At 39.0% G+C, this 21,455-nt stretch overlaps 1 protein-coding gene across 12 annotated transcripts in view; it reads left to right on the top strand.

Annotated features, from left to right (window-relative positions):
* The window catches only part of PPP6R3 (protein phosphatase 6 regulatory subunit 3), a 68,644-nt gene that overhangs the window by 11,712 nt on the left and 35,477 nt on the right, over nt 1-21,455 (top strand). For 7 of the 12 annotated variants that reach the window (XR_003926916.2, XR_003926917.2, XR_003926918.2 and 4 more), the window contains exons 2-9: nt 5,477-5,646; nt 6,027-6,139; nt 14,372-14,499; nt 16,735-16,967; nt 18,523-18,709; nt 19,590-19,727; nt 20,238-20,303; nt 20,749-20,861. Coding sequence is in view for 9 of the 12 variants with exons in the window: in XM_030039112.2 (XP_029894972.1) it covers nt 14,488-14,499; nt 16,735-16,967; nt 18,523-18,709; nt 19,590-19,727; nt 20,238-20,303; nt 20,749-20,861 (749 nt within the window). In the remaining 3 variants the exon portion in view is untranslated. Of the gene's footprint in view, nt 1-3,248; nt 3,316-5,476; nt 5,647-6,026; nt 6,140-14,371; nt 14,500-16,734; nt 16,968-18,522; nt 18,710-19,589; nt 19,728-20,226; nt 20,304-20,748; nt 20,862-21,455 lie in introns of those variants that run through there. The other 5 variants (XM_030039105.2, XM_030039107.2, XM_030039108.2 and 2 more) reach the window with 5 other exon arrangements.

The following is a 21,455-nucleotide window of genomic DNA, read 5'->3' as shown; positions in this document are numbered from 1 at the left end:
CTAGAGGCTGCTGACATCCACTTCTGAACTGCAAAAGATCTTAAGTATTCCTTTTAACAAGACTAAGAGTTTGCTTAAAAAAAAAAAAAAAATCTTGTAAGACTTGAATGCACTGTCTATACAGAAAGCACTCTGGTGTCCTGGTTAGAAGTTGCTGAAGTAAGCAGCTTTCTTTTGTCTCCATGTATTTTCATGTGCCTCAGCATTTGATTTGCATCCAACTTTCAAGGTTTAATCAACGAGGTGAAAAGGAGGATGAACTTGTTTATTTGAACAGTTAAAGGTTGTTCAGAGAAACTAGGTATGTTTACATGATACCCTACAGTGCCTTGCTAGAAATGTCCAAGCCAGTTATGCATATGCTTTTGTTTAGTGTGCCATGCCAAGTAGTGATTTGGGTTCAAAAGCTGTGTGGCCAGTTAGCATGTTGTTGTACTCAGGTTAATTAAGGGAAGTGAGAGACAGTGCTGAGTAGCTTTGGTACAGCAAAGTGTCTGATGCAGCTGTATCGCCTTCTAGTAGCACTGCTTGTGGTACTAGCTTAGGGAACTCTTTGTCATACTATTGCCAAATACTGGTAAGCATGTTCAAACAGTAGTCTTATCTCTAGCGTGCTCTTTTTCAGCAGTGTTCCATCTGGTTGGGGTGGAGTGCGGCAGATTGAGTGAAATGCTGAAAATTGAAGTTGTGGCTCAAGTCATGCACAGCACCAGTGCAGCCATGGTAACTGTATCCCTGTGATCTGGTGGTAGTGTCTTAGACTTGGGAAAAAAAAAAAAAAATCCAAACCCACACACTTTCTGAGTACTGACTGGAACAGAATAGAATAAATGCTTAAGAAAAAGAAATCTCTGCTAAAATTCATACATCTAACCTTAAGGCTGTCTCCTTAAGTTACAATAGTTTTTCCTTAAATGTTCAAACAAAAAAGGAAAAGTGTACTGCTGAAGTAGTCAGCCAGCATTACTGATTTTTATGTTTCCAGAGTAGTAGTACAGGAATTCAGGACTCATTTATGCTTGCAGATTATCAGGTCATTGAGACAATAGTACAACTGATGTTGAATTGTCCAAATACAGCCTTACATGTCTTGTTCTTACTTACCAGATTCAGGAGAACTTTTACTCTGCAGTCCTGCAGCAGGTCTAAGGTGATATAATTTGAGGCAAAGATGGAAGAGACAAATCCTGGTTGTCCTGTCCCTAATGGTGTGTTCCTTCTTCCTTGGCCATGCCGGCCCTGGTTGATTGACAGACCCTTTGAGCTGTGTCACCATGTGGACTTGGCAGAAAAATGCCTTCCCTTCTTCCCCCACCAACTGCATTTGTCACCTTTTAAAGTATGTTTTTCACTCATAAATGACTTGGCAGAAGTTTGACCGGTGTCAGGGAGCCAACAGAGGGAGGCTGCACAGCAAGGGGTAGCGCAGAGCTGCTTTGCATAGTCAGCTTAGCCTCCTATAGCACTCCTGTAGCACTCCTATAGCACTCCTGTCAGACTGGATGGAATTGCAATCCTGGTCCTCGTTCTGAGCATGGATGGTGACTTTTCAGCATACAAATGTGCCTTCTAAGCAAGGTGTTTGAAACTGATAGGCAAAGCATTCAAAGTTTTAAGTCCTAGCATAAGTGAGCCACTTCCTAGAGTGTTTAAAAGTTGCCTTGGTCATCATGCACTTTTTTTTTATAAATGTCACTGTTCACAAATTAGAATTCAGGACTCGATCATATGCACTGATTTCTCTGCCCTTCAGCTGTCTCCACCCTACCAAATTCATGGTGGTGGACAACATTTTAAGGCCAAGTTTCTTTTTTTTTTAAAGACCATCTGTTCAAGGGGTTGCTTAAATAAAAGTTTTTGGGAAGAGATGTTCTTGATTAACTTCTGTAGTAAGCCCCAAGACATGACTGTTCTAAGGAGGACACATTATTTTTAATTTTCCCACCAGACATTTGGAGAGGTGTGGTAAGGAGCAATGATGAGTCTTAAATGATGATTTCACAGTGCTCTGCCTTCAGCATTAACATTAAACAGTTTTGTATTGGTAGGCTAACTTCACTGTGGAATCTTTCTGGGCCAATAAGCCAGTGGAAAAAGGGGAAAAAAAATCTGCTATTTCTTACTTAAGCACAGTGTTGTATAAAAACACTTGCACTTGTTCTGAGTGCAGTATGGTCCAAAGAGGGAATAGAACTAAACCATGCGGAGGCCTATGTTTCCCATTATTAATTGCAGCCCAGACACCTTCATTCTTCCTGAAGAGATGCTGCTGTTCTGCTAATGGTTTTGTCAAATTGATTGCCCCTGTGATGGTGTGGTGGCTAGAAAATGAAACTTGAATTTTTTCACTGAAGCTTTTTATATCGCAAAAAAATAATCTTATATAACAACTTTATTTCAGATATAGTAGGTTATATAAGTTACTGTTTTGAATGCATGGAATGAATTACTTTAAGAGCAGCACAATTCAGTAGCTTGCAGTTCTTGCACTTCTTTATCAGGATGCATAAATGTTGTGTTGGTTTCTATAAGCAGAGAGACCTGTCTAGTTGCAGTGTTTGAGCAGTGTTGATCTCTATGCATGGGAATGGTTTTAGAAGTAGACATATCGCAGTCCATGCAGCATTAATAAAATTTGTTTAGTCCTGTTTATGACAGCTGGTTACGTAGTGGTTAACTTCTCTAAAAAAGTGTAAATAAAGTTCATCAGATAATACTTTAGAATGGGCTTTACCATGCTGTTGCACTCCACATGAAGATGCATGCTACCCTGGATATTGTGCCTTGCTTTATTTTTCAGGTGTATCAGGTAAACATGTGAGCGTGGATACATGTTCTAGTGGTGATGAGTTTCCATAGTTTTATGTTTGAATGTAATACGTGTATGTGACAACGCTTCCATCCTGCTTTTGCATGTTATTTTCAGGTTTAAAGTTCTGATACCTTCCATCATGGCCCCACTTCTCCCTGACAAAAGTACCATGTTAATGTGGCTGAACTATTGCTGGATGCGAGCCATCCCTGGATGTAGGAAAGCCAGATTAAAATAGACTTGAGCCTCATCCAATCACTTGATTCTTTTCCTTATTATTTTAAGGGAAGAACCCTGTGGTTTTTCTTTTTTTCCTTTATCCATACTGCAGGCCCTTTCAATACCTAATCTGTGCTGTCGAAGGGAACAGTCTGAGCCAATAAACCATCTGTACTACTGAAAGTTATTCTTTAAACCAAACTCTCTACTCTTGTAGATTCTGAGGTGAACTGAAAAAGTCCTGATTGACCAGAGCAGGCTTCTGGTGGAACACCCTTCCCAGGGTATGCTGCAATACTTGCACTGCTAGTATCTTGTTAATTTTGATTACATTAGTGTTTTTATTTTCCTATATAATCCTGCTGTATTTAATTCAGAAGCTGACTGTTCTGGTGCTAAACAATGGTATTTAGACACTGAAGTTTTCTTTTCAAACAGAAAGAGGAATAGAGAAATATCAGAAAGACATACTTGTAAGGGGAATAATAATAGTGGTTTTCATTTGGATAGTTTTACTGGCAATTGAAATCTCTGTGGACAATATCTTAAGAATTTGTAAACTCTTCTGAAAGTGCTTTAAGCTAAGCAGGCTTCTTATCTTGCTTCCACGTGACATAATTGAGGAAGTTATGTTCTCTCCCTTCTTGGAGCTTTACTTCTGAACATAGGTGTGCATTTGAAATGCAGAAATGATAACCAAGGAAACTTTAGTAGAGCAAATGAAGTCCAGTAAACTACTTTTTCTGCTCTGGTTAGTCACTAGACTCACAAGGGATTGGCAAATCTACTTGACATGTAGACCTGAAGGTCTATGGATGAAAAACACCTGTGACCTTTGAAACTATTATGGCCAATGTATTACACTGGCCTTCAGTTCATGTGTATGTTTGTTATTAAAATAGCCTTAGAGAAAGTTGTGTTTAGTGTTTGTGTATGTTAAGGCTTGGAGTCTTTGTGCTGTTGTGAATAAAAAGCAAATGTGGTGGCTTTTGGTTCCAGAACCGCTGGAGATAGCAAACATGGTATTTCAAGCCACAAAACCTACTAGCCCTAACAAAGCTAAGAAAAAACACTTTTATTAGGTGATTGTTTAACTAGAATGCAAGAGTTTCTTTTAGTTCAAGAGGAATTTATTTGTAGTATATATCTTTAGGTTGACAGAGGCTATCTAAAAATCATCTGAAAAGATCAAGAAACAGCTTTGGAGACACAGCTGCTTTAACATGGAAGGTGTAAAGTTAAATCATTCTTCTCTTTGGCAGAATACTTGAAATGCTTTTGAGGTGCGTAGTTTGGTTGTTTTGGTGTTTTTAGCCGAAGATACATTTGTGACAAACTCTGATAGAGCTTTTCAGCCAAATACTAGGTAGTCACTGACATGAATTAATGAACATGCTACTATATTTGCTACCCTTCTTAGTTGCTAGTACTTCTGCTTTTTTTCCATGAACAATATTACCCATGTTCCCAAAAGAAACAAAACTCTCGTCTTGCTTGAAGCCTGCATTAAAAAGCAAAATCAAAAAGCCATCTCTAACTGGTAGAAAGGGAAGGTGAATTTTTGTATTAGAAATTCATCTTACAACTGCCAGAAACAGCTACATCAGAAAGAAGCATCAATTGATAGGATGCTTTTTCTTGCCTATTTGGTGTTGACCAAAGCACAGGCAGGTAAGTGTCACTCTGAAGCCAGTTATGGGTATCTAATTAAGCTCTTTAATGTTACTTTGCTTTACACTGAAAGAATTAAACTGTCAAAAGCAGAGATTGTCTTAGTGATGAATTTTAGGTGACTGAATGCTATCTTAAAACACCTGGTTACTTTGTAAGTCTGTATGTGGATTGAATTTTCTTCTAAGTTAAACTGATTTCAAATTGAAACTGGCTGAATTGCTTATATAGACTTACGGCAAAATAACGGGCTTTTTTAATACTTGTACATTTATTTCTGTGCAGATTTGTGGATAAATCAGATATTAATATAGTAAGAGAATAGTTAGGATAGAAGAGACTGCTGCAAATAACTCTAGTAATGGGTATTTCAGATCTTCTAGATCTGTAGACATTACTTCATATGAAATTGCTAATAGTTTATAAAAAAGAAAAAAGTCTGGATTTGTGTTAGATTGCACAGTCAAGTGCAGATCATACAGGCAGTTTTATTTCAGTAAGGCAATGTACTTTTGGGAGACAAAGGAAAAACTTAAGGGGAATGTTTAATTAAAGTTGATTTAAAAATAAACAAGTCTTTCAGATGACAAGCTGCTTTTGAATTTATTCTCAGAGTCTACTGCACTGAACTGACACTCTTCTTCCTAGCAAGTTGTTTCCTCCTTCAGTTCATATGTCTTATTCCCTGCAAAGCAATGCTTAGTATTCATGCAGTTGTTGAGCTATTGAATAGAAGCTGTTAACAGTATTAAATTTATTTGTTTTTTGTTGTAGGAAGGAATCTGCTTCATCTAATTCAATCCTAATTCAGTCCTGCTAATCTGCTAATACTGTAGATTGAAAGATTTTTTGCTGTTGCCAGGATACCCTGTAATGGGCAAGGAGCCTGAGAGAATACAAATCGTTCTGTTTTTTTAACTTTAAAAAACTTTTGTGTTTAACAGGTAAGAAACTATTAAACCTCACCTACAGCAGTAGATTTAGCTTCTGCATCTATAAAGCCTTATCTTAAAATTTAAGTGGTTCCTGAATGCTTTAAGTTTTTCATGTCCCTGATGTCCACTAAAGGCTTATTTACCTGATTTCTGTAGGTTCATATTTACTACCTCTAAGTTGCTCTTTCTTCTGCGGTTCAGACTTTGTGGCCATTCCTTCCTTTTCCTTGTAGCTTTTTTCTGACTACTTTGTAGCTGGCTGTTTCTAACTTCATCTTTTAACCCACCCTGCTGTTGTGCTATCTTCTTTTTCTGCCCTGCTTTGATCTTACAATGAGAATCAAGGGTCATCTAGATACACTGTTGTGGTTATTCTATTTGTTTTACAGGGAACATGTTTTAAAGTGTTTTGGTTTTGTGCCAGGAGGTGTATCTGCTGCCCAGCCTCCAATTCTTTGGAAGAGTTTCAAAGCAAATGTGTTCATGAACTGACATACATTAGGTATGAATGATGTTTAGCACTAGAGGTTATTATATTGAAGTATGGTAATAATGTCTTCTGCAATTGAATTTTTGGTACTAAACTGCATGCTTCAGTGTAAAACTGTCTTCTGGGTAGCTATACATTGTTGAACTTGCTTTTTATAATATTATGGAACCATCTGCTTTTCTCAGTACATAAATATCTTCTCCCAGTTATCTTCAAAATGGAAATGAATTCAAAATACGAAGAATCTAACAATTCTGTGACCAATGAATATTTTAAATACGTAAAATGTTTGGCTGTTGAAGTGGAGTTACTAGAAAATTATTCATCTTTCCTACTTGGGCAGGAGAGATCAGTGTCTAATTTGTAGTTATTGCAGGTAATTAAGATCTACATTTATTAACACTTACTAACCCGTGGTTTGAGATAAGAGCGTAGGAATTGATAAGGATACTCTTGTTGCTTGGTATAAAATAGCAAACTGTAGATTTCAGCTGATTTTTGTACTTTTGCTGGATGGTTATGGACCTTGAATTTTGAGGGATTGATGTCTTTGAGTAAACATTAACTAGTTTGGACTTGTTTATGTACTTCAATGTGTCAAAGCGATTGATTATTGTGGCATTCAGTCATAATAGAGGCTGTGTGTATATGCATATGATGGATATATATTATCTGTATGTTACGTAAAAAAAAATACATATTTATAGTTCTGATCTAGGTAGAAGAGCAGCTAGTGTGCATAAATAAGGGAGGCTAATGTGATAAATAAGGGTGAAAGTGATTTCACTTCTATCTCAATTCTTAACTGTTCTGCAACCATAGCAGGCTCCCTCTTCCATTGTCTGATAGTAAAAGTCCCTACTTATTAGATAATTTGCCTCCTCATTAGGAGGAGGTGGCAGCTGTTAAATAGGATGTTGTGAAAATTACTGTGTCTTCATACAGTTTTCTGATGTCTTTCTTGCCCAGTCAAGAAAGGACTACCACTTGGTGTCTTTCTCGCCCAGTCAAGAAAGGACTACCCCATGGTGTCTTTTGTTTGCATTTCACTCAAGAGTATGTAGTTACCCTCTGAAAGTATAGTAGTTAGTTGAGGAGCATATGTGCTGTAAATAAGTATAATGGCTGGAAGGAATTGTGTATGTAGTACAAGCTAAAATTGTACAATAGTCAGCGAACATGCTGAAGTGTTTCTTTTGCATTCTGAAACATCGTTTGGTTACCCAGGAATTCTTGATAGTATCTGGGAGAAGGTGCAGTGTTTTGTTTTTTGGTAAGTGAAACTTCACGTGCAAATAGTTCAAAACATTGAAATGTTGCTAGCTTCTGTACAAGGAATGCTCCCCCACAATTTCTGGATCTTACAACTTAACAATGGTAAGGTCTTAATAAGATGATTATAGAGTAATAGAATGGTTTGGGTTGGAGGGGACCTTTAAAGGTCATCTAGTCCAACCCCCCTGCAATGAACAGGGACATCTTCCACTAGATCGGGTTGCTCAGAGCCCTGTCCAGCCTGACCTTGAATGTTTCCAGGGATGGGGCATCTACCACCTCTCTGGACAGCCTCTTCCAGTGTTTCACCACCCTCGTTGTAAAAAATGTCTTCCTCATATCTAGTCTGAATCTACCCTTTTTCAGTTTAAAGCCGTTACCCCTTGTCCTATCGCAACAGACCCTATTAATAAGTCTGTCCTAACCTTTCTTATGAGCCCTGTTTAACTATTGAAAGGCTGCAGTAAGGTCTCCCTGGAGCCTTCTCTTCTCCAGGCTGAACAACCCCAACTCTCTCAGCCTTTCCTCATAGGAGAGGTGTTCCAGCCCTCTGATTTTTTTTTGTGGCCCTCCTCTGGACCTGCTCCAACAGGTCCATGTCTTTTCCTGTATTGAGGACTCCAGAGCTTGATGCAGTACTGCAGGTGGGGTCTCACCAGTGTGGCGTAGAGCAGCAGAATCACCTCCCTTGACTTGCTGGCCATGCTTCTGTTGATGTAGCCCAGGATATGGTCGGCCACCTGGGCTGCGAGCGCCCATTGCTGGCTCACGTCCAGCTTTTCATCCACCAGTACCTCCAAGTCCTCCTTCACAGGGCTGCTCTGAACCCCTTCATCCCCCAGCCTGTATTGATACTGGGGATTGCCCTGACCCAGGTGCAGGACCTTGCACTTGGCCTTGTTGAACCTCATGGGGTTCACATGGGCCCACTTCCTGAGCTTGTCCAGGTCCGTCTGAATGGCATCCTGTCCCTCAGGTGTGTCAACTGCACCACTCAGCTTAGAGTCATTGCAAATTTGCTGGAGGTCCACTAAATCCAACTGTGTATGTCGTTGATGAAGATATTAAACAGTATTCAGTAGCTCTTCCCTTACCTGCTGATGTAGTCATCATGGAAGGGCACTAAGTTGGTCAGGTGAGGCTTGCCCTTGGTGAAGTCATGCTGGCTGTCTCAAATCACCTCATCTTCTAGGAGGATCTGTTCCATGATCTTCCAGACACAGAGGTGAGGCTGACGGGTATGCTTCAATAGATTATGTTGCTCAAAGCCCCAGCCAACCTGACCTTGAACACTTCCAGAGATGGAGCATCCAAGGCTCTGGGCAACCTGCTCCAGTGTCTCACCACCCTCATGATCAGAGACCGTTCCCTCAGCCTGCTGTTGTGTGCCCTTGCCCCTCACCATCTCTAAGGCCCTGGGCTGGGGCCACACCCCATGCATCAGTGTAGTTCCTGGACTAGGGAGACCAGGAGGGGACGGAGGAGTCCAGATGCAGTCACCAAATAAGAGAAGAAAGCATTTTTACTGTTATCTTCTTGTTTTATTGTTTGGGGTTTTTTAAATTGATTATTGCCCATCCTTGAAAAGAACTACTAATGAAGCAGCTAGAAGGGACCTTAATGCTGCAGGCCAGCACTTCTTCCTGGCAGAACTGCAGTCTTCTGCTTCTTTAAAGGAACAACTGTCTCTAACTTCTTTGCTTGATCTGTTGCTATTCTTCGTGCACCACTGTGGAGGGTCTGCCTTCAACTTCCACCACCCATCAGATAGCCTTCTTGTCCTCAGATTGAAGAAACCCCACTTCCAGGCCCCAAGGACCTTGTTGGCCCTCCAAAGGGCTCCTCCTGGTGCAGCAGCCTGGTGGAAGCCAGGTTGTCTCATCCCCTTTTCTTGGGGCTTAGGGCAGAGGAGATGGCACCCCTTCAGGAGGCGTGGGGGATAGGAAAGAGAAGGGCTCACACTGCCTGTGTCAATCAACAAAATAATTGTTAATGCTGGGAGATGGAGTGGGTGAGCCTGCAGGACAACCAGGTGCAGAGGCTGGGTCTCCCAGCTAATGCCAGGTGCGGAGGCTGGGCTGGTGGTTGGGTGTTGGCTGGGTGCTCCTGTGATGCCATGTTGATGGTGCATTGGCGGGGAGCCCTGGTATGGTGTAATGGTGCCAGGGGAGCCATACTGGAGGTGGATCCACTTGCATTGGTTCTTCTCGATCTTTGGCTGGATCCACCTCCCTGGGCTCAGCCACATGGCTGCGGGAGCATAATCATGGACTCAACGACAGATCAATATGATCATAGTTGAAGGCCCTTTACTAGAGCATCAGACATCATTTTATACATTGATTACATCCGTACATGTGTTTAGCTATTTTACTATTGGTTACACACATTATTCATGCACTGTCCACGCGCCTAGTTACACTTAATGATTGGTTATATCAACACTGTACACGCGCATAAACATAAGACATAATTGGTTATACTAACTAAAACATGTGAAACTTGTCTCAGTCTAATTGGTCAAGATAAACTGCCGAATTGAGGTTCTTTGTGCCAAGTTCCCTTTATTGTGGAATGCGCACCTGTGTTCTTCTAATTGATATCTTTCTTATTTTTGTCATCTTGTTTATTCTGTTCAAGGCCTTCTAAAGGTGTCTGGAATGCTCTTGTGACCGTTAGCTAAATATGTTCCCACACATGGCCATTGTTACCATGTGGCTGATAGCGTCCCCCCTCTGATGCTGCCTCTTCCTCTGTGTCTCCTACAACCACCTATCTGCCTTCCCATGTGTAAGTGGGCAGCCACTTGCCTTGCTCCTGTGGGACCTCTTTGTTCCTATCATCCTTGGAATCTGAGGACTTCGAAGCTCAGCAAATTGTAGGCCAGCTGCCTGTGTCCCTGTATTTATAGGGCCCAGAACAGAAGGCAGTAAGGTAGCTCGTGATATTAGGAGGCCACTGGGATGGCTATGCATGTGGCCAAATGTGGCTGTTCTGGGAGTTGAGGGGGCTGTGGCCTGAAAGATGGCCTCATGTGGCAGAAGGAGGAGGGTCGGGGGTGCTGAGGACCCCTTTCCTGGGGATTGCTCCCCTGTGCTATTGTCCTGCTCCTTGGGCACAGGGACTGCCCTCTACCTCTTCTGGTGTGCCTGGGCTCCAGCCCCTTCCTCATCCCGTGCCTGGGGTCCAAGGGATGAGGTAGTGGCAACAGTGTTGCAGGGGAGTCCGGGCTGGCCTCAGTGGCCTCACCTCAAGTAACGCAGCCCCCTGTGCCCAACAGTGGCTGAGAGGAGGCAAAGCATCCAGATGTCCTGCAGGTGGGAAAGGGAAGTGCACCCAGCCTGCACAAGGACTCCCAGCACTCCATAAAAGAATTGCTGATTAACGGGTTTTGTTTTCCTTTTAGTATCTTTTCTAGTTTGTTATGCCCTTTTGGAAATGGGAGGACTAGGACTGTATGCAGTATTTGAAATATGGGTGTGATATGTATTGAATTGTTGAGGTAAAGGTGTTTGTATTTTGTGTTTTATTTCATTCCTTTTAACTTCCAACCATCTATTGGCTCCCTCTTCCACAAAGTTCCTTTGAAACTTCACTAGTTTATAATAAAGTCTAATTGTTAGTGTAAGCAATGGAGTATTTATCAAAAATTAATTTCTACTAGGGCTCACATTCATGGCCTGAACAGGCTGTTCCGACACTGAAGAGACTGCTACATCTTACTTTGTGTTCACAGGAGATTTTTATTCTTTGTCAAACTGATCTTACATGTTGTTTAAGAAATGTAGAAACTGTACCATAAAAACACTCCTGTGTAACTGATATTATTTTATTATTTGTGATTGCTCCATGTAATGTAATGTAGTTAAATCTACGGACTTGGAACAGTAATTTATATCTTTCTAGCTAATAACACAACAAAAGTCACAGCTTTAATTGAAAAGAAGTTTATTTTCAAATAGGTTATAGGGTAAGTATCGTTTCTTGTATTTGAAGTATTTAGAAATTAAGGAATAATTAAGGGCAGAGTTTTTACACTATTTAAAACCAATACTATTTTAATAGGATAGAAGATAAAGAATTACTTATTTTTCCCCTGAACTCTCAATGCAGAAGCAGCAATGTAAGTGTGTTGCCGCATGTGAGAGATTCTTGCATTCATCAAGTGGAAAAAGTGGGGAATTCAGTTATGGCACGACTGTGTATTGCTATAAATAATCATTACTTTACGGAAAAGAACTGCTTTGGTCCAGATCTTCAAGCTAGAATGCAGGTATCTTATTTTTTGGTATTTTGTTCAAATTGCTCTCAATTCCAGACTAGATGCGTTAAGTGCTTAATTTTCCCGTTTAATATGTCTTGGGATATTTAATACTTTGAGGAATTGTGCCCCAGCCTGCAAAGGACAGGCAGTTGTAGACAGCAGGTTTACAATGGGTAGTGTTCTGGCTGAGTGAAATAAGCAGTTTAAAAAGTAGCTACTAGAATGTCGTCTTTGTAAATTTGGGTGACTGGTAATTCTGTTTAGCTCTAAATATTTCCAGGCATGCACTCGTGCTTAGCTTTATTTTGAACAGATGGTCCATTTCTAGTGTCAAAATAAGCACTTTATAAATGTTAGTATGCTGTCTAATTACTGTCCATTGTTTGGAGAAAGAATTAAAAAGAAAAAAAAAACCCAAACTGGAAACTGATTAAATATACCAAGGGACTAACTGGTTGAGGTTATGTGAAGCTGGCAGAAGGGCATGCTTAGCATTTTGAAGAAATGACTTAATGCATTTAAAGGTTTTTAAAATGTTGGTAAATTCTTTTTTAATAATAAAAGCATAAGAATTTATCTTCACCATTACTTTGTCCTTCCCCAAACCCACCTACCTATTTGGGTTTTAGAAGGCAATGGATTGTTTGCATTGAAAATACTTCTATCATTAAGGAATGTAAGACCTTCTTGAAAGCCTGTGGTGGCACCAAGGACTCCTTTGGTGGTTGCTCTCCTTCCATCCACCAACTAAGTTGTCTTTTGCTACACAGCTGTAAAAAACAAAAACCTGTTTTGTTCAAGTAGGCTACATAATACAGCATGTGTTTCAATCATGGAAAAGTTTATTGGTGCAAGAGTAACTGAGTTTTTTGGTTTATCTGTGCACTTGAACCCTGTAGTAAGAAATACAATGGTACATAAAGAAAATTGACAGTTATGTTCTGAGTTTAGTTTTTTATAATGCAATCCTTGTTACAACTTGCTATGTAGCATTTCTCAGACTGTCATGTATTACAGAATCTTCAGCTTGACACTGATATACTTTTTTTTAAAAAAAAAAAAGTTTCTCTTCCTTGAAAAATGAAACTGGTTATTGCTGTAAAAATCTGCAAAGTTCATACCTATTTTAACATCCAGTTGTCAGGTAAAACAGCCTTCAGCTGGCTAGCTGAGGTCCTTTTAGTTTTCTTTCTGCACTGGTCTAGATCCCCATGTCTACTTGTAGCTACCACCACTCAACTCTTAGGTAGAAGTATGAGGTACCAAGTTGGAACTTGCGAAGTATGTTTCTTATGTTTGTTCTACCTAAGTACAATGCTTAAAAGTTTAACTTAAATGAGCAGCTTACTTCTATGAAGAAAATAAGAAAACTATTGTTTTCTTATTTACTGAAGGGACTTCTGGATGCCTTAAAGTAACAAGTCTGTTTTGTAAAAGGTTCAGTAGAGGAGACATTGTCCAAAATTAAACTGTGCTTGTCTGACTGGAATTCACATCTTCATCCTGTAGCTTGAAAACAGCAATGTCTGTATTCAGGAAAGGTGTTTGATAGCTACGTCAACTGGAAGCTACAGAGAAACTTACCGATACAATTGTTACCAGCTTTTTTTTTGATGGAGATACCAATTAAGCATTTGGCCACTAGAAAGAACCATGGACTATTACTGTTAAACAAAGTACACAGTGTGCTTTTCTTCAGCTGTGGTAGGCAGATGACTTCCATTTTTTTTTTTTTTTTTTTTTCCTGGTCTGAAAGGATTGCTTCTAAGCTTTATTTCTTCCCTTTAGCAAACAATTCAATTGAGAATTTCAGCTACCTGTACCTCAAAGCAGTTGACAGACTTCTTCATTTTGGTGAACTGTTTTCTTTCCTTTCAGATTTAAGTCAGGTGTTTTACATAGAATGTTATTTCACCATTCATTCAGAGAAGCATATTAACTAAGAAAACAAAGCAATATTTTTCAGAATGCTAGGTGTTCCTTAGAATCTTGAATTGTCATAACTTGTACATCAGCAAGTTGATGTAAACTTTCAGAAGTACTGTTTACATGAATTGGAATTCTGTTAGTCTTGCTTGCTGGGAACTTTCAGAGATAACAGAATGCTAACTCAAGTTACAAAAGACAGTCAAATATCTGCAGCAGCTTTACCATCTTTAACACAATTTTTCTTTCCACATCCGAGAGGTTTTAGTATTATCCTGGATTATTTTGCATCTTGTAGTATCTAATCTTGAGCATGTCTTGTATTTGGCAGTCTTTTGCATCTTGCATTGAATCCAAATGTGATTTCCCCCCCCCCCCCGCCCCTGCTCATAGTGGCAGTGGAGTTCAACACTGGGAGTAACAACGCAATTGACCTGTGGAGTTTGTTGTAAATTTGCAGATAGTAAAATTTTGGGAGGAGCACTCCTGATTTGCGGACATAAGGCCTAATTCTGATTCTGTTAATGGGACTGAAATTTGAAAAAGCATGAGGGTAATCCAAAATTTCAGAATTGGTAGGTTTGGGGAGGGAAGGTAGAACAGTAGGCTGTGGGAAGAATAACAATAACTTTTTGTTTTTAAAACTTTAATTCAGAACTATGGTAGGCTGATCTTAGATTATTGCCCATGGTAACGCCTAAGAAAATTCTCTTCTCTTCAGGGTTCCTGGACTTCCTCTTTGGCACATTTTATGTTGTTTATTTTTCCTTATTTCAAAGGACCTGGGCTCCTGTTGAAAAGTGATGGAATAATCTCTGGCCGGCACCTGACATGTTGAGGGAGCACCCCCTAAAAGAGCTTGCCTGGGAGACAGTTTGTGAAATAACGCAGTAACATGTTTGCAGTAGTATGCCTCTTTTTTTTTTTTTTTTTTTTGTTGCTATTTTCCATTGTTGAATTTCTCTTGAAATAAGTAACTGAGAAATACATCGATGCTACTAAAATGAGCTTTAATCGCTGCAGACTAATTTACATCTGGAATTAGCATTGATAGTGGTTACTTGCAAAGATGCTACTTTCACTAATTGGGGCAAGGGGTGGGGGATTTGATGTACTTTCTAGAAACCCAAACAAAAAATATCCTGTGACTTTAATGCGCTAGTTTCACTTACTTACAGTAAGTGTGTGTAGCCTGAATACCCACAAGCTAGTGTTTTTAATAACAACTCTGTATAATTTGATTTAAGCTAATTTGTGAGATCAGGTGTTTTGAACCCTGCTTGTAGGTTCACTAGTACTTTTAGCAGAAAAGAATTTTTTTTTGTTGTTTTTTAACCACTTAATCCTTGTATGGGATCTCAGATGATTAGAAGTACTGATACTGCAATTGAAATTATCTGTACGTTTTCCTGATTGGACTCCCATATCTTTAAACAGAAAGCTATATAATCTAGGGGCAGTTATGTATGCTTACAACTTCTGACAAAAGGCTAAACAAAGTAAAGTAGTATTAAGTGATCAGTGTGTAATGGTTAAAGCAACAACGAAAACCCTAAAAGCAATTAAAACTTTTTCATAGTGAGTATACCAGGCTTTTCAATATTTAGGCCAAATACTGGAAGTCTTGCTAATGAAGAGTCATAAGGGTTTTGCTGGATCCTTTTGCTGTATCTATTTTCTAAACTGCTCAAGTACTAAATTTGACACTTCACTGTTCTAAGTAGCTGTACTGTGCATGCTGAATCCAGTTTAACTTGGAAATAAGTGCTTCAAGCTGTCTACCTCTTAGTCTGCATAAGAATTAGATATTTCTATTTTAGTTTTTGTAGGTTTTTATAATAGCATATGACAAAAGCATAGTTTGATTGTGTTTAAACTTGCTCCTGCATACAACCTGCAGCTTACAGAAGTGTTTTTGCTAAAATAGTACTATTCACCTACATTCTCTGTAGTAACTATGTGTACTCACAGCTGATGATGTTGCTAATGCACAACAGTAATTAATGTATTGAATTAATCCTTCACACTTGGAAGGCGGTTACTAAAGGAGCAAAAGGACTGTTTCTTTCCTTATTTAAATGAGTACTGCACAAAACCATGCTGCTTCCAATTATAAGGAAAGAAAAGTTTCTCTTGTTCTCTAGTATCTGTAGTATCTCTTTCAATCCACTTAAATTCTGCATTCACATAAGACCAGCTGATACCATGTCAGAGGTTAAATGGAGAGGGGAATGGAGCGAATGCTTCTATTGAGCTTGAGAGGTGAAAGCAGGAGTGTACTGGATCTATCATAGACTGAAATATTCTTTTCTGATAGCACAGTTGTCTCGGTAGCAACTGTTTGCAAGGTGTCTTAGAGCAACAGAATTAACATGGAGGTGCCAAAGCATTTTATAAGGAAAGATGAAGTTGCTCATCCTTATACATTCCTGTTACAGCCTTTTACAATATTTCAGTGGTTGTGGCTACTGCCCTTTCATGTGTTTGCATAAGATATTTTATTGTCCCTTGTTCTTCCTCCTGTGCCAAGTTTGTGGAGGGAGGTACAGTGACAGAGTAGGTCCTGTGTTGAAATTAGCTCCGGTACTTAGATGTGCACTGCCTGCAAGCTAAAATTATTATGATTCCTCTACCTTTATAGCTGTTTTCTTCAATGGTAGGGGTGGTACTCTAGTGCATTTATGTAGTGCCTGTTCTATCTTCTCCCAGCTCTATTAATTGCTGAGCAAGTTGTTCTGAATCTGAGACTTGGTGCATAGGTTAAAAATGAAGGTTGGGAAGAGCAAATTCAATAAATTGACAACCAAAGTTGTCCTTTTTTCTTTAATGCAGATTAGCATGTTCCTTTCATGTAAGTAAAACCCTGGAGCTGCCTACCTTTATCTTTGGATGTTATAATATTGGCTATTGCTAAAGGTACAAAAATTACTATGGAGTATTCAGTCATCTTTAATCAAGCCTGATTTTGTAGCTTTTGATCATCAGCATCTACTGTTGTTTCTCATTTGAATTTTAGAAAGTTTCTGTGCATGCAGGTACCTCTGGGGTTAGAAGCTATAAAATACTACTGTGAAGTGTTACTACAAATACTGCTTAAATAGATTTGTAAACTTAATGCTTTGTGTATATTCTTCTCATCCAGACCAGCATGTTTTGGAAATTTGATCTCCATTCGTCATCCCACATAGATACACTTCTAGAGAGAGAAGATGTAACACTGAAGGAATTGATGGATGAAGAGGATGTTCTGCAAGAATGCAAGGCTCAGAATCGCAAACTTATAGAGTTTCTGCTGAAGTCAGAATGTTTAGAAGACTTAGTTTCATTTATTATTGAAGAGCCACCTCAAGACATGGATGAAAAAATTCGATATAAGTAGGAAAACTTCTGGGGGTGGGGGGGAGACTTGGGAAGGTGGAAAGAGGTAGATTACTACAGTTAATTTGATAGTGTGTTTTGAATCCCTGCATTCTGGTGTGTAGTACAGTACTGGTATCTTTAGAGTAAGGGGCTTTTGTTTTCAAGGGGCTTTGTAGACCTTTTAAATAAATCATTCTAATATTTGCATGTCTTTCAAAAGGAAGACTCTTATCCATAAATGCTTCCAACTCCAATTGCTGGCCAAAGGAGGCTTACAAAAAAAAAAATAATCGGAACTCACATGAAGAATCTTGTAGTAGTGATTATTAAGAAAACAGTTGAATGAAATGCCCTATTTGGGTAATAGTTTTAAGTGCTTAGCTTTGTTTTATTGATGATTGGTGAGATGTTTTGAAGATGCTTATTAGAAGGTCTGTAGCACTCCTTGGAAGAATGTACTTAATATCTAATTGCTGGTGTTTTCCTTTGCAGACCTAGAACTGTAAGAATTGGGTATGGCCATGACTTCAGCTAGCTTGCTGAGAAGTTTTAAACTCAACAGTCAACATAGCAATTTGTATAAAAGCACTTCTGCCACTTTTGGCCTATTTCAGAGTTGTCTATGCAGAAAGCTGCTTTTTTTCTTAAAACAGTATGTAAAAAAATAATGTGAAATAAGCTACACTCTTAGCTGCAGCACTTCACCATTTCTGGTAAACCAAGCCTCCTGTAAGTGTTTTTAGTATAGTTTGAAATTGAAGGATCTTTCACGTAGAAACCTTAAGCTGCTGATGCTGTCAAAATTACCTTTAGTGTGAGTGGGTGATAGTACTGTCAAAAGCAGGAAATTACTGGTCTTGATGGCCTCTTAGTTTAATTACTCAATGTTCTGAACAGTACTTCTGGTTCTGTGTCATGAAGCAGTACTAGCTAGTTTTGCAGGCTTTGTCAGACTTCGACTAGTTTATTGAGTTTCTACATAATTGCAATATATATATAAAAATATATAAAATATATGTGTGTGTGTGTATATATATATATATATATAAAAATAAAACTCCTGAAGCCATTCCTTTTGACCTTTTTAATATAAACCCTGTTATATTAGAAAGGGCAAACACACTGTTCCCTCCCCAGTATCGGTCTAGTACTATCAGTCTGCTTAACTTCTTGGTAACTATTTTTCCCTTCAAAAAAAGAAGTGGCTTCTGAAATGAGAGATCAGTACTTGAACAGATGGATTTAACAATAGAACAGATGGATTTAACAATAGAACAGATGGATTTAACAATAGATCTTAAAATAAAAGCTTGCCCTTTCCTTTCCCCACTTTCCTAGGGTTGTCCTATTGCTACTGAAGAACAGAGTAGTCCATTTCTTAAATGAAATAACAGAGCTTGTAGGCTGAATGTGTAGTTATGTTATCTTGCAGTAGTTTGCTGCTTTAATTAGTCCAGACCAACCCTGCTTGAAAACTTGGCCAGAAGCCTTACCAATTTCTGAATTCAGAGCTGGAAGTATGACAACTTTGAAGTATGAGTAATGGATAATTTTTTTTCCTTTTCCCCAGATATCCAAACATATCATGTGAGTTGCTAACATCAGATGTCTCACAGATCAATGATAGGCTGGGAGAAGAAGAATCCTTACTTATGAAACTGTACAGCTTCCTCTTAAATGAATCTCCTCTAAACCCTTTACTGGCCAGTTTCTTCAGCAAGGTGCTAAGTATTCTTATAAGCAGAAAACCGGAACAGGTAAATACTTACAAGCTCTCCAATTTAACAAGTGCTCTAATAAAGTTGTAGTACTCAGCAATGCTGCTTTAAGACTACACATTTGAGGGATTAGCAGCTGAGTCAAAAAAGAGCATTCAACTTCCATACTAGCTGAAGACACTTAACTTTTTATATGGTATGCAGAGGATTAAAAAATATATCTAGATGAGTAAGATGTATTTGATTTGCCTGAGCTATTTGTGACATCAGTGTGTGAGTGGTTAACTTTTGGCTTAGCTTAGCTCAGTATTTTATATGGTGATATTTGCATTAATTGCCGTTAGAGGTGAACATAAGTGAGTTGAATCAGTGGGAGTGGGTCCCATTTGGTGTGAAAAATTGTTAGAGAGCAAAGTGAGAGGTATTTGGAGTCCTTGTTCAGAAGTGTTGTTGTACTCTGCGTTCATGGGCCCAATGCTGCAAACAGCTGCAAGGACTGGCTCTCATACTTGAGCAAATTAAGTTTGACTCTGTTCTGTATCTTTTATTTAGCAAGCTCTGCCTTTGCTTGTATTATGTTAAGGTTTTGCTGTGTCGAGCTTTGCTCACTAAGCAGGGATGAGAGGAACTTGTACCAAAAAGGAAAACTGACTGTGCATTGGATTATGAGTAGTTTATGATCAGCAAGTTGGGCTTGAGAGGAGGCCCAGGACACACTGTCCTGTCTCACTTTTGCTACTCTATACATGTATATTATTTTATCTTGCCTTGTACTGTAAGCTTTAAGTGGCAAAAGTGTTTAAGAAGTTCTCATTTATTTTCTCCCTTTGGCAGGAGAGAGAAACTAAAACTGCTTGGTGTAATTTACCATGTAAAATACAGATAAGCAAGTGTAAGCTTACTTCTTTTTAATTTCTAGATTGTGGATTTTTTAAAGAGAAAACATGATTTTGTAGACCTCATTATTAAGCACATAGGGACCTCTGCTATCATGGACTTGTTGCTCAGGCTGCTGACTTGCATAGAACCACCACAGCCCCGGCAAGAAGTGTTAAATGTAAGTAAAATGTCTCAAAGGACTTTTGTCTGATGTGTAAACTGTAAGATGGCTTATCTTCTGCTGATTTTACTAAGTTTATTTCTTAAATGTGCTGAAATTAAATATGTGGGCATTTTTTTGCTTGGAGCTGCCAATACTTTTCCAGTGGAGCCACAGCGCTGGTGGGGACAACTTAGAACCTGAGTGGCTGGTCTCTTCCCCTGGTTTTTAATATCTACCTTAAAACCGCCAGATGCAGTTTTAAAAATGTTTTGGACCTTACTGAACACTTTTTTTTCTGGCATCAGAAAGTTTATTTAAGAATTATACCCAAGGCTTTCTTCTTTACAGTTGCTCAGAAACACTAACTTTACTTTTTTCCTTTTTTCCTGAAGTATTGTTAGTGCTTGTTTAGAAATATTGACAGTATGACTCATGGCAATTGTCAAATGACTACTTTTAATTTTGTTAATTTTAATTCATTCACTTGGATAACATTCTTACTAACACCCATAAGCACTTTTACAGTGGCTCAATGAGGAGAGAATTATCCAGCGGCTTGTCGAAATTGTACATCCGTCTCAGGATGAAGATGTAAGTATTGGTCTGACACTCTTCTGGGTCTATGTTCAGCAAGTTGCTGTACAACGTAGTGTTAGAACTTTCAGTTTTACTGTTTTGTGCTTGTTTTTTTTGAGTAAGCTGATTGCAGTATTTTAAGTGTGGTCATTTGACGGAAGGTGTGTGGTTCACCCCACCCCTTATCAGATCCAGGTCAAAGCCTTACGCATACTCGGTGTTGTTTAAAGATTCAACTCTAATGTTTTGCCACCTTAATATTGGAAGTAGTTTCTTGCCTCGTGCTTCAAGTTTTTTTTTGTGTTGTTAATATTTAGTTATGGCATAAAGCTATTGCCTGAATGTTTTTTGGGTAGGAGAGACTCTTGTCCCAGTTGAAACTTTTGCCTTTTTTAACTGAAGAATTACAGTCCAGCATGTTATTATTCTTATAGTGAAAAGCTATGTTTTTCTGTTCCAGAGGCATTCAAATGCATCACAGTCACTCTGTGAAATTATTCGTCTAAGCAGAGACCAGATGTTACAAGTACAGAACAGTTCAGAACCAGACCCACTGCTTGCAAGTCTAGAGAAGTAAGTTGTTTTGCTAAATTTCTGATTTTATTTTCAGTTCATAAACAACATAGTTTTCAACTTTTGACCTTGAAAACCTCTAGAAATGGCAAGCTGTGCTTTCTAGGTGAATTTTCTTGGCTACCTGTCATCTGTGTAATTTAAAATAACTCAGCAAGTAAGCAGAGCCCACCTGGAGGACTTCCTTGTTGGGGGGTGTTTTATTAAAGTATTTCCTGTGCTGCCAAAGTTAGTGGGATCAGACATGTGGAGGTCAGCTTGATACTGTGCAGAGTACACATGGGAGACTTTGGCTTTGATCTGTTATTTGGTTTAAGTTAATCTAAGTGTGTGTTTCTGCCACAGAAGATTCTCCTGTATTCCCTTCTTCCTTTTGGTGGTTATAGATTTAGGTTTGTGTGGCTGTTCTGGCAAGCTGAATCAGGTTTTTGATCTGAAGGAAAACTCCCTTGCCGTAGCGTTGGTTGTCAGGAAGAAAAAAATAGATCAATGGAAGGAATAGGAAGATATGACTGGGGCAGCAAGGATGGGAGTGATTGTCCTAGTGGTACCTGCTAGCTCGAAATAGCTACTGGTTTTCTTTGTATTATCCCC

Source organism: Aquila chrysaetos, chromosome 16 (genome assembly GCF_900496995.4).
Source record: "Aquila chrysaetos chrysaetos chromosome 16, bAquChr1.4, whole genome shotgun sequence".
In the NCBI taxonomy this organism is placed as follows: Eukaryota; Metazoa; Chordata; class Aves; order Accipitriformes; family Accipitridae; genus Aquila; species Aquila chrysaetos.
This window is presented reverse-complemented; position numbering and strand designations above follow the sequence as displayed.